At 46.1% G+C, this 13978-nt stretch overlaps 1 protein-coding gene across 1 annotated transcript; it reads right to left on the reverse strand.

Moving 5' to 3' along the window:
• Nucleotides 1-2319: 2319 nt before the first annotated feature.
• Nucleotides 2320-13772, reverse strand: LOC103460557 (bile salt-activated lipase-like). Its single transcript, XM_008402782.3, has 12 exons — nucleotides 13232-13772; nucleotides 11905-12052; nucleotides 8102-8221; nucleotides 6188-6385; nucleotides 5466-5596; nucleotides 5270-5377; nucleotides 4607-4730; nucleotides 4183-4369; nucleotides 3895-4098; nucleotides 3558-3755; nucleotides 2868-2975; nucleotides 2320-2449 (listed from the first exon to the last, which is right to left on the reverse strand). Exons 1-12 carry the CDS (start codon nucleotides 13286-13288, stop codon nucleotides 2344-2346), a joined length of 1689 nt encoding a protein of 562 aa, XP_008401004.1. The 5' UTR covers nucleotides 13289-13772; the 3' UTR covers nucleotides 2320-2343.
• Nucleotides 13773-13978: the final 206 nt, after the last annotated feature.

Here is a 13978-nt window from a genome sequence, read left to right on the forward strand (position 1 = left end):
CTGGTTCTGCTGATTAACGCTGGTTCTGCTGGTTCTGCTGGTTCTGATTATTTGCTTGTTTTCAGTTCCTGCTGCAGCTCCAAGCTGCTGCTCGCTGTGAGAGTCTGGATGCTGAGCAGATCCATCTGGGACATATTACCACCAGCTGCGGCGGTCCAGAACCAGAACCAGAACCAGCGTCTCACTCTGCAGCTCCAAGACTTGAATTATTGTTATTTGTTTATCTTTCTGATGCTGATCCGGTGAGTAGCTGCTGCGCTGCTCCACCTGCTGATGGGTCCGGATGTCTTTGGTTCCTAGTAACATGGGGCCTGCTGTTTTAGTGGGCCGTGCGCATTACGCATGTGTGGCCTGTAATTTGTGTGGTTTAGGTTTGTGCTGGTTTTTCGCAACACGCACCTGATGCGCGTTGGAGACGTGGCTGTGCTCTTGAGGGTCAGGTGCTGTCAGGTGTGGTTGTACCTCCGATGACATCCTGCAGGCGGCGCTGGGTGAGCAGTTACTTAACTGCATCTGAACTGGGTTTTGGTCCCGTTTGTCAGGGTGTGTCTGAATATCGGCACCACAAAAGTTCCTGCTTCACAAAGAAACTGGACCCATTTAATAGCCAGCAATCAGCAGCGGATGGTAGAACCGGCCGCTTCCTTCAGCTGAGGGGGGATCACTGCAGCACAAACCCAGAGCTGATTGACAGCTGCCATCATGTCCACCGAGCAAGTATTCAAAATGACGAAACCCCTCATGGCCCCACCTCAAAATGAATCCGGTGTTCCGCTGCTTTTCTTCCTGCGTTGAGCCTCGATGTAGCCAAACTCCGTCAGGTGTTTGTTTTTTAAATCTCATATTAGATTCATTGTGTTGATGCATGGACCTCACCACAGGGGCCGCGTTTCATTGGCTGATGCCCATTTTACGTCACAGCGCAGCTACAACGTGCGTGACCGTCTCACAAACACAAGCTACAGTACTAAACATGTTAATGTACATTGTGGACTAGCAGACCGGCAGAAAGGTTTTGCATCAGGACTCGATACAGAATGGTTCTCCACCGTCAGTGGGGAATCTGTACAGGTGATGTCAGGTATCCTGATCTATTTGTGGAATTAAAATTCACAGATTTCCAAAATCTGAAACGGAATGTCTTGCTTGGATCAAAGCTTGTTCACGACCGCATTAGCAGCTCAACCGTCGTAGGATCAATAAGAACAAAGTGTCTGCTGGTCTAAGTATTATTGCTTTGCTTTCTTTGTGTTTAGGGAATGAAAAAAAATAGTCAATAATAAACACATCCATTATGAAAACCTTTTAGCCAAGTACAGCATAATCAGATGCTGCTGCACCACTTTTAACAGGAACTGGAAAGAGGGAGCATGTGACCCCTGACCTGGCCTCACTTCACTGGCTGCCTGTATATTGTAGGATTAATTTTAAAATTCTTATGATTGTTTTTAAATCACTACATAATCTTGTCCTGGCTGTGAAAATATTCTCCTGAACATCCTGGACCATATAACAGGGTACCAAACCGACCCATACAGAACCCAAATCTTTTAATATTGCATTGGAGGCAGCGGTGAGATCCAGAACAAGGAATACTGATGAAACACTGGGCGCCCAAAACCTCCATAAGATTCCAGCTTGGTGTTTTTGTTGCTGTGGGTCCAGTCCTCCAGCTGCTTCAACTGGACCCAGTTGTGGGTCCAGTCCACAGGATAAAGTGGGATCAGAGCTGTGTGTAAATAGTAAAGAATCCAGTCCTCAACCTGGCAGTTTCATCCCCAAGCCGACTGCCTCCCTGTTAGCTGTTTCCATGCTAATCCTGAATTAGCTGCCAACACTCCAAGACTGTTCAGAATGTCTCTGCAGAGGGAAAAGCCAAACAATGCGCCTGCAAGATGCAAGATTTCTCATTCATTTACAGGAATTACAGCATACATGTAGTGGCACCAAGTTCCTTCTTTTCCCAAATGCGGAATCGGTTTACAATCTACTGGCAAATCACAAGCAGCTGTGCCTCAGAAGATTCTGACCATTTCAGTCACTTTGCATTGACATTCTAACGTCAGACATCGGGCTGACCACCTGAGCATTGGAAAACAATGGCCGCCTGCAGCATTCCCAGTTGGCTGTGAAAGCAGGAAAAGCTGCGTACCAAACCGCTCAGTGGGAACCAGGCATCAGCTGATGTTACACTTCTCACTTCTAATGGTGACACAGAAGATGGCGGACATCCCTTCCAAATCTGAGGCTGTAATCTTTAGAATTAATGTGACAGGACAATTTATGTGCACTAATGTTAGACACAACAAGCAAGCAGAGAAGGTTTCATATTCATTTATTATCTCATTCATCTGTCTGGATACTCTTCTTCTCCTCCATCGTCCCTACAGACGGCAGCTGGCTGTAAGTCTGAGTCCAGAACTTCACGTAAAACGATCTCAGGTCGTAGCTGAGAGAAAGAACAGATTTCAGATGTTAAACCTCCGGATCAAAATAAAACTCAGCAGAGTGAAGAGGAACGAAGCAACAGTGGAGATCTGGACATCATTTACATCCTCAGAGGGGATCCTGATGGATCTCACCAGATCCCATTGGATCCTGATTGATCCCATGGGACATCAAGTTCGACTAGAGTAATAAATATCTTGTCAAGACAATAATCAGTCTTCATGTTTGAACTTGAACAACTTTCTTCTTCACATATTTTCTGCTATATTTATATTTGATCACATTTATAATCCTCGCACTCAAATCTGGAAACAGATCTATGACGCGTTCACCAGATCCATCAGACCACACAGCTCTGAGGGTCAGAATAAAACAGAAAAGTGCGAGATGACGACAGGAGCCCCAGAGCAGCCTGGTACCTGACGGAGGACTTGCTCATGGAGTTGTTTATCACCAGGTACGGCTGGTGGTACTTGGTGAAGGCGGGCCAGAGAACCGGGACCTTACTGTTGCCTCTGCTGGGGTCTCTGGAGAGAAAAGGAAATTCCTTTACCAGGGTAAATCATACCAGTTTAAACCAGTTCAAATCCAGATCAGTTTGGCTCCAATTTACAAGTTATTCCAGTTCAGGTTGGATCTGAACTGGAGTAACCAGTTCAGATTAATATCTCAGAAACTAAAACAGCACAAACAAAAATGCTGTTATATCAGTTTATATAACTGTAATCTCAATAAAACCAGTTGTTTTTCTTGTTTCCACATTAAATCATTAAAGTTACTGCAGACATGTTGATCTGAACCAAACCTGAAAATGTGCCTCCATAGATTTGTCCTTTCATGCAAATGATGTGGTGAAATCTGACCACTGATAGGGCCAGAATAAAGTCTAGTTAATCTATCCCAGTTGGCTCCACCAGTTCACACCAGTTAGTGTGTCACACCAGACCAGTACAGCCAGAAAGGCAAAATTTAACCAAACTGGATAAACTCTTCTTCTGACCATCTCAGACCAGTTTGGCTGAGCAGACAGTTAAAAACCAGTAAAGTTGATATGTGTGCTGCCCCAGTTGGACCCCTGCTGGCAGCCTCAGTGCATGCTGGGAGTTTACCCGGTCTTGGCGAAGTTGGTCCAGTAGGCGATCATGTAGCCGGAGAGGTCTCTGTGTCGGGGGAAGTAGAGCAGCGGGAGGGAGAACGGTTTACCGAACAGGTACTGCAGGTCCTCTGCGTGCTCCGCCTCCACCCAGCGCGGGAAGCCCGGGATCCGCGTCTTCATGTTGAACAGGTAGGAGTAGGTACTGGCGCCGCTGAGGGACACACAGAGCCTCAGGTAAGCACTGTCCATCTTCTGCAGGAACTTTGAAAGTGTAAAGGTTCTGTTCTGATCAGACCCAAACGGCACCAGCAGGACGTCGGCGGTAATGAAGGAGAAGAGAAACAGCTGACCTGGTGTTGTTGGCATGGAGCTGGAGGGCAACCTGGGTCGGGACCAGAAACAGGAAGTCTGTCTCAATGTCGGCCACTGTCTTCTTTACTATGGCCGGATCTGGAGCCAAACCCCAGTGGACGGAGTAGACGTCGAAGGCCGAGGAGACGGCGGCATCCCCCTTGTCTTTAGTCAGGCCAGTCAGAAGACCTTTGACCTGGTCTCTGAGGAGGAAACCAGACCAATTCACACGTCTGGAGTCTTCATGCAATCCTCAAATAACAACTTGATGTTGCTGAAGTACTAACGCTGTCGTGGTTTCTTTCATGTTGTTGATTGAAGGAACATCGATTCCAGCAAATATGTGTCCATCCATGCTGTTTACACCTGCCAGGTAGTCAAACTGAGCCGCGTTGTGAAAAAGCTTGCCTGGATCATCTGGGATGAAATCACCATCAACCACCGGTGCGAGCTGGAGCAGGTCCATGACGGGATCTGAGCAGAGAGCAGATCTGCTGTCCTGTCTGCAGGGAAACACTCGACAGACAGGGCCAAGTCAGCAGCCTGCTCACTGAGTAAAGCAGCAGACTGCCTGGAACTAACCCACACTCCAACACTGGAGAAGAAACTCTGATGCAAACAAAAAATTAACCAGACCAGAAATAGAAAGGTGACTGAAAGTTCAACAGATGGAGACAGGCTGGGTTCCTACAGACGTGTTTGTGTTCAGACCTTTCCCGAAAATATCCAGCAGGTTAATTTTCCCAGCCATGGTGAGCTTGATGGGGTCGACGGCCTTCAGGCAGGCCAACATGTCGTCTTCCTCGGTTTGCCAACAGTTGACTTTACGAGCGATCTGCAGAGACAGAAGCAGCCAGACGTTCCTGCTGGACTCCGGGTAAACTGCCGGGTTGCATGTCATGTAGTGGCAAAACGCCAGGCCTCATTAAAGCAGAGACAGTTATACAATATAATGGTTATCCTGGAAATTTAACACATTAATTTTTATTATTTTTTCAAATTTTAATGCAATTAATCTGTTTTTACATACAAACTAGCACTTTGCATCAATCTGATGTTTGAAAAATCTTAAAACAGAATCAGTTGATGTTGGCACCAACTATGAAGCTGTTTTCAGTGTTTTAAAACAGCTTCATGTTTTCAGTGTGGACTTAAGGAGACAAACTACCTTACAAGCTTTCCATCCATGATCTGAACGCACTGATCCTTGCAGGGTGGTAAACTATTTACTGGTAAATTATTCAGTAATTTACCAGTAAAAGGGGATTTGATTTGTCAATGTTGCTTATTTTGTAGAGTTTCGGATTAAAATGTGATAAATTAATTACAGAGCCTGAAACGAACTAAAGATGTGGATGATGTTTGAGTGAAAACCTTTCTAGTGAGCGCCATGGGGCTCTTCTGGAGGGCCCAGGGGCTGAGGGCCACGCCGCCCTGACAGATGGCTCTGCGGAACAGCCCTTTACTGTAAGGGGACAGCATCTGGGACACAACCAAACACCAACACCACGTGGACTCATTGGACGGAAACCTCTTCCATAAACAGGATGTTGGGGGCGATGGTTTTTACCTGGAAGTTGACGCTGGCAGCTCCGGCTGACTGGCCAAAGATGGTGATGTTGTCCGGGTTCCCTCCGAAGGCCCGGATGTTCCTGCGGACCCAGGAGATGGCGGCATGCTGGTCCCATAGGCCATAGTTACCTGAGAGGAACAGGAAGCCCCCTGCTATCTGTTTGACCTTAACGATGGATCCTCATTACAACACAACAAGAGGTACAACTAAACTGGAAACCATCCATTATGGATCACCAGAGTCTGACTGCAGAAACAGGACTAGGATTTAAATTCTGCTGTTGGTCCAAATGCCCTAACTTTCCAGAACCAAAACTCTTTTCTTGTGTGTCATCAGAAATAATGTTCTCCAACTGTTCATGAACCTAAACATCAGTGAACAACATTAGGGTCCTCTAAAGGATCAAGCTGCTTCACACCTGAACCGTCACCTGTGATTCTCGCCGCTCTGCAGATGAGCTAACAGAACTCAGTTTACCTGCTGCTGGAAGCCAGATAAGGATCCCAGAAGTACTGGGAAATCTGCAAATTATCCCAAAACGACATATTTCATTCACAGACATTTAAGCTTCACTAGCATACCTGTTGTATGTTGATGATCCGGATTCCTTGTTTCGACTCAAACATTCAGTTTATCTGTTGCTTAAAATCCACACTGAGCCTCTGAAAACAGTTTTGAAGCAGCTTACATGAACACCGAAGTTTTAGTTTTGTCTTCACCTGGCAGTCGTTCATCTCCAGAGCTGAGGAAACCCAGAGTACCAACTCTGTAGTTCACCGTGACAACAATGACCCCCCCCCTGTCGGCCATCTCCTTCCCATCATAAAGAGACTCTCCGAAGGCTTCCACATCATTGGACGCTCCCAGCAGGAAGGCTCCTCCGAAAAGGTACACCATCACTGGGAGGTTGGTGGACACTGGAGACAGAGATCGGGTACGGGAGGGTTAATTCCAGGAAATGCAGTTCCTCTGGTGTCCACTAGGTGCTGCTGTGAACGGTCACTGGAAAATCTCATTTAAAGCTGAGCAGTTATTGAGTCAGCAAGGAGGACATGGCAGTTTGAGGACATGGCGGTTTCCGAGGACATGGCAGTTTGAGGACATGGCAGTATGTGTGGACATGGTAGTTTGTGAGGACATGGCAGTTTGTGGGGATACGCTGTTTGTGGGGACATGGCTGAATGTGAGGACACGGCGGCATGTGAGGACATGGCTGCATGTGGGGACACGACGGTTTGTGGGGACAGCGGTTTGTGGGGACACGGCGGTTTGAGGACTTGGCAGTTTGTGGGGACATGGCAGAATGAGGAGACGGCAGTATGTGAGGACATGGCGGTTTGAGGACATGGCGGTTTGAGGACACGGCGGTTTGAGGACATAGCAGTTTGTGGGGACATGGTGGAATAAGGACACGGCAGTATGTGAGGACACGGCAGTATGTGAGGACACGGCGGTTTGTGGGGACAGGGCGGCATGTGAGGACACGGCTGCATGTGAGTACCTGGCCGCTTGTGGGGACACGACGGTTTGTGGGAACACGGCGGTTTGTGGGAACACGGCGGTTTGTGGGAACACGGCGGTTTGAGGACATGGCAGTTTGTGGGGACATGGCGGAATGAGGACACGGCAGTATGTGAGGACACGGCAGTATGCGAGGACGGTTTGTGGGAACACGGCGGTCTGTGGGGACACGGCGGTTTGAGGACATGGCGGTTTGTGGGGACATGGCGGAATGAGGACACGGCAGTATGCGAGGACGGTTTGTGGGAACACGGCGGTTTGTGGGAACACGGCGGTTTGTGGGGACATGGCGGTTTGTGGGAACACGGCGGTTTGTGGGGACACGGCGGTTTGTGGGAACACGGCGGTTTGAGGACATGGCAGTTTGTGGGGACATGGCGGAATGAGGACACGGCAGTATGTGAGGACACGGCAGTATGCGAGGACGGTTTGTGGGAACACGGCGGTTTGTGGGGACATGGCGGTTTGAGTACACGGCGGTTTGCGAGGACACAGCAGTTTGAGGACACGATGCTTTGTGGGGACACGGCGGTCTGTGGGGACACGGCGGTCTGTGGGGACACGGCGGTCTGTGGGGACACGGCGGTTTGAGGACATGGCGGTTTGTGGGGACATAGTGGAATGAGGATACGGCAGTATGTGAGGACACGGCAGTATGTGAGGACGGTTTGTGGGAACACGGCGGTTTGTGGGAACACGGCGGTTTGTGGGAACACGGCGGTTTGTGGGAACACGGCGGTTTGTGGGAACACGGCGGTTTGTGGGGACACGGCGGTTTGTGGGGACACGGCGGTTTGTGGGGACACGGCGGTTTGTGGGGACACGGCGGTTTGTGGGGACACGGCGGCATGTGAGGACACGGCTGCATGTGAGGACACGGCTGCATGTGGGGACACGACAGTTTGTGGGGACAACGGTTTGTGGGGACACGGTGGTTTGAGGACACTGCGATTTGTGGGGACACGGCGGTGTGAAAACACAGCAGTATGAGGACACAGCGGTTTGAGGACACAGCAGTGTGGGGACATGGGGGTTTGGGGACACGGCAGTTTGTGGGGACATCAGGGTATATGGGGACATTTACCACTTGAGAACTTGACCCTGTTTCTTACCTGACAGTCCATGTGGAACAAAAATGTTCAGGTAGAGGCAATCCTCGCTGCCCTGGGTTTTTGTCTGCAACAGCGTCACCTGCAGGCAGCGCTCCCTGAACTTTGTGGCGATTAAAACTCCTGAAAACAGCCGACAGAAACCAAACAGCAGCTCATGTAGCATGTAGGCTAGCCTGGTTTATTGGTGAAGCAGCACTCAGACACATCTGAACTTTACAGGACATCGAAGAAAAACAGGAGCAAAATAACTTAACATGTTAAACACTTAAAATCTACATGTAAAGGTAATAAATATTAAAATACAGATTCTAGAGGGAAACTTAAAATCTTCATGCTTCAAACTGGAAACCAGATAATCAGATTCTTTGAAATCAATATTTTCAGTCCTGATTTAAAGGAGCCAGCAGTTTTTCCCCATCTCAAATCCCATCTCATTATTGGGGGGTCAGAAAAGTTACAGTGAAATGCAACATGGTTGAAAAAGATTTTAATGTGTTCAAGCTGCAGGATCAAAAATGACTAAGTGGTAAAGTACATCAAATGTGTTTTTCTCAGTAAAAAACTGTTGACGCCCATGTCACACCGATGTGATTTCTCACCATTTTGAAATTTCTGTCTCCATGGATACCGCCTATATACTCAAACCCTAGCGCACAGCTGGAGCTACCTGATCGTTAAAGCAAATACATTTTCACTCGTTTGTGATTGGTGAATGATGTTGCTATGGTATTTTGTAATGTCCCTGATTCTATTGGCTGTTAGATGTGTGTCAATCACCCAAATCAACAAATGGGTGGCAGAAAATCTGCCCTGTAGTTTGGTTTTCTGGCTTTATAACCAGAGCATTCATTGACGGTGCTTTTTAGTAGTAATTCTATCTTGCATTGTTTTTTTAAATCACTGTTATTAATTGCAAATAATATTTATAGCAAGATATAGGTTGAGAGGGGGAGTGGGATAAATAAAAAAAGAGAGAAATTTGTAATTACACACATGGTGCCAAAATGTAAAATGTTTTGCCTATTTGGAATGTTTGCCTGGAATTTTATCAACCAATTCCTTTCTAAAATGTCTATGCTTGATATTTCTGGAATAAATTTCTCATATTGATTTATTGCAGTGGCCCTCAATATAAGTTATGTGTTATTTAAATTATAACTTGTTAAGTTGCTGTATTTTAAAACCTTTTTTGGTTTTCCCATGTCCTGGTGGGTGAGAACCTGGTAGGTGAATATCTGGGAGTATCATGGATACTTATTTTGTGATTTTAAAGGCTCCACATTGAAGATGATAGGAAATAATGACATACTTTATTTTTTTACTGCCAGCTGCAGTCGCCCCTCTGCTCTCGTCTCCCATACTGAGCTGTTAGCTAATGCTAATGCTAAAGCTCAGCCGCTCCAGTTTCAAACTCTTCTTATTAGAGTTGGAGCGCTAAATATAATTTAAATATTGGCTACCGTCGACAGATGAAGGAGCTAAGTCTATGAAAGCAATGTAGCAGTTTAGCTAGTTTTGATTTCCAATGCATAAGGTGGCAGTTCATCATGATTCAGGCCCTGTTTACATGTCAAAGATCCAACGAAAATATAATTTTTGTTCCATTTCTGTTAACACATGTACATGAAGACATTTTAATTAAAATCTTTGTTTACACGGTAACGGTACACATCGAAAAGGTGTAAAGCTCTCGCCATGTGCTAGGTTCTTTGAAACTAAGTGTACATGTTTAAAAAAAAAAGGTCTACTTGAAAGCACGTCGATTCACGTTTCCCAAACAGGTACTGTTCCCCCAGATACTGGGGGAAAACACGCGCTGTGTCTGATTAGGGCGCAGTTGGAAAAAAGTGGGATAACTTTGCTGAAACACATTTGAGCTTTCACGGTGTCCGTAGTTCTCTAGATAAGAGCGCTAAACAAGCAGTGCTTGTTATGAGCGCTAAACAAGCACACGTGTATTTTGGCACCTGGGCTGTGCGGAGCGGTGAAGAGACGCTGGAGGAACCGTATTTGGGGGGAAACACGAACTGTAGTAACACCATCATTGTCAGTAGTTTATTCTTCTGTAGATTGTAGGAAGCAGCTATGTTTATTATTATAAAGTTTATTTGATAGGGACAGACACACATCGACAGACAAACTGAATAAAACATAATCCCATGTTTGCATCATAAAAACAGCTGATTCGCAGCACTTGTCCCTAGTTGGGCTTTTAAAAAGTAACTAATAATTGAAGTGATAAACATTAAAATAGCCCAACATAATGTAACAAACAGAAAAATGTAAAGCATCAAAAATGGGTACGTCTGTTTCTGACATAACCAGCTTTGTTTGAGTTTTGAACGTATTAAACTGGTTACAGACTTTAAATGGACAGGAAGTGAGTCCAAACTGCAGATCCTCTCACAGACGGAGCACTTTGAGCAAAAGTGGTTCTTCGAAAGGGAACCTTACAATTTCCATCCAAAGCTGCTCTGGTAGATCTGCTGCTGCCCTGCAGTCTCTGTATGCAGTCGCTTAATGGTGTTGGTGCTAGTCCATTTAAACACTTAAAGATCAATTTTAAAACATTATAATTTAGAAAATTTGTAAAATCCAAAATGCCAAACTTAGCCAAAATGTGACGGTGATGGAATCTAATCGGCTTTTGATATAAAACCTTTAAGGCCCGATTATAGAGACCTGCTAATGGTTTGAGTAGTTTGATTAGACTGAGACCAGACAGGAGCTCCGTAGGTAAAATGTGAGGATCAGTGAGTTCAAAAACATCTCTGCACAGTCAAGTGTCCAACAATGTCTAATAATTTTAAAACGGTATAAAATTGTATGTAGTATGACCCTAAAAAACAATTTAGGGTCATACTATGCATGAGCTGGGGATCCCTGACAGAAAAGATCCATTTACTCTGTTTACAAGACAACGGACACCAGAAACATCGCACTTTGAAACCCGTTTTCAATCTGTGCCGTTGTCACAGAAAACATTTGGTGGTTTCATCTAAATGTACATTACAAACGCAACAAAACTCTTTCATTTTCACCAGAAATTATTGCCGTGTAAACAGGGCCTCAGCCAAAGAAATGAAATAACCTGCAGTCTGATGTTTATTGTCAATGCGTTTTTTCCTAGTGAGCAATGAAAAGAAATAAAATGTTACATGTCTTTTGCTTTAAGTATTTACTTACTGGAGGGTTTTTACTAGTGCTGCAAAGCCACAGCTAGCAGCTAAAAGCTAACAACTAGCAGCTAACAGCTAGCAGCTAACCACTAGCAGCTAGAAGCTAGCAGCTAACAGTTAGCAGCTAACAACTAGCAGCTAACAGCTAGCGGTTAGCTGCTAGCTCCTGTCTTTAGCTGTCTCTGACGGAGCCGGTACCGCTCAGCTGCTGTTGCTCCTCCTACACTTTGGACTGAACCATTGTTCTACCAATGGGGGGAACCTAAAAACCCATTCTCATTTTTTTCTTAGATGAAAGGCAGATTTACTTCGTTCTTTGTTTCTATTGCCTTTTTATGTGGATATTGTTTAAATACAAAGGTTTGTTTTATGATTTCTTTGTGGGGGTTCTGGACTTTTCCAAGGTTGGCGGGTCCAGACTCCCTGACCCGTTAAGGATTTACGGCCATGGGTTTGCATGAATTGTTGCTGTTATGAATTGTGAAAAACAAAAAGTTTAGTGATAGATTCTGGAAGTAACAATCATGAACCAACCTGAAAAAATCATCAGCTGACTGATTGTTTCCCACAGTTGCTGTAGCAGAACCAGAACCAGAACCAGAACCGATGACACCATGGACTTACCGTCCCAACCAGGATGAGGTTTAGGTTTCTCCCACTTCCCAGGAACGTCAGCGAAGGGGACGCCTTTAAACTCCTCCACCGTCCGGAAGAAACCTGTATCAACGTTCAGCCCCTCCACAGCACCGCCCTCAGTCTGGACCACGCCCAGCTGCTCACACACACACACAGAGACACAGTCAGAGACACAGTCAGACACACACTCACATAGTCGGATACACACACACACACAGAGACACACACACACACACACGCACAATCAGACACACGCAGTCAGACACACACACACAGATACACGCAGACACACACACACAGAGACACACACACGCAGACACAATCAGACACACGCAGTCAGACACACACACACAATCAGACACACACACACACACAGAGACACACACACGCAGACACAATCAGACACACGCAGTCAGACACACACACACAATCAGACACACACACACACGCAGACACACACAGTCAGACACACACACACAGTCAGACGCACACACAGATACACGCAGACACACACACACAGAGACACACACACGCAGACACAATCAGACACACGCAGTCAGACACACACACACAATCAGACACACACACACACACAGAGACACACACACGCAGACACAATCAGACACACGCAGTCAGACACACACACACAATCAGACACACACACACACGCAGACACACACAGTCAGACACACACACACAGTCAGACGCACACACAGATACACGCAGACACACACACACAGAGACACACACACGCAGACACAATCAGACACACGCAGTCAGACACACACACACAATCAGACACACACACACACACAGAGACACACACACGCAGACACAATCAGACACACGCAGTCAGACACACACACACAATCAGACACACACACACACGCAGACACACACAGTCAGACACACACACACAGTCAGACGCACACACACACATACGCAGACACACACACACAATCAGACACACACACAGAGTTCAGTCAGGAGTCTTATGCAAACTGCTTAAATCTTATTTTCTAGTTTAAAGCAGGGTGTGGGCGGTGTGATGCTGAGGAACGACTGAGTGAAGATGTTGGCCCATGTAGAGGTGGGTTCTGGGATAGGCTGAAGTGGACCAGAACCAGAAAAAGGAGAAATAAAGCAGAAAGAATCTGAAGGTTTTCTCTGGTTTTGCTATTTTCTCTTGTTTCCACACACACACACACACACACACACACACACACACACACACACAATGAACGTTCAGGTGAAGTCGTGTTTCTCCCGTCTGAGCTGCTGATCAGAGGAAGGAGTCAGAGTGAAGCAAACCAACCTTCGCAGCTGCAGCGGACCGCAGGACCAGGCCGAACAGAACCAGGTGGATCATCATGATGTGCGTCTTCCTCCTGCAGAACCTCCTGCTTTATATCACCTGGTGGGGCGTTCAGGTCAGCTCAGAAACACGACGCCGCCACACCGGATGACCCCTCATGATGTGACCTCATGCGTCTCCCAGAACCAAGGCACTGAGCTGTACCTGGAAAATCAAGAACACGGAAAAAGGTCTGCGCCACGAGGGAAGAATCCCCTGGAAAAACCTCCAGCCCAGCTGCTGCCGGCTAACAACTAAAATATTATTATTTTTACTGATGAAGGAATTAACTTGGCCCTTTTTGTCCACGACTAAACATGAGAACCGAGAAAAGATTTGTTGATCAATTTTTGCAAAAGTGAAGTAAAAAGTAACAATGAGTGAAGAATAAATAAAAAATTAAAAACAGACGCATATAAACATAATTAAAATGGAGAATAAAACAAAATTGAATTAAATTCTTTCCCAGGATAAAATTTAATGAATGTTGCATCAGTGTGTGTGTGTGTGTGTGTGTGTGCACTCACACACACACACTGGTTCTGAAGGTCGGATGGATCATTAACCGAACAGAACAACCCGGCTGCTATCGGCTGGGAAAACACACAGCTGCTGTTTACAGGACCACCTGAAGGCAGCACCAGTATCTGCTGGTTCAGCAGAAAACAAAAACTTCTGCTTTCTAATTTTACGTCTCTTGTTTCTGTC

This window comes from Poecilia reticulata, chromosome 9 (assembly GCF_904066995.2).
Source record: "Poecilia reticulata chromosome 9, P_reticulata-male-v2, whole genome shotgun sequence".
In the NCBI taxonomy this organism is placed as follows: Eukaryota; Metazoa; Chordata; class Actinopteri; order Cyprinodontiformes; family Poeciliidae; genus Poecilia; species Poecilia reticulata.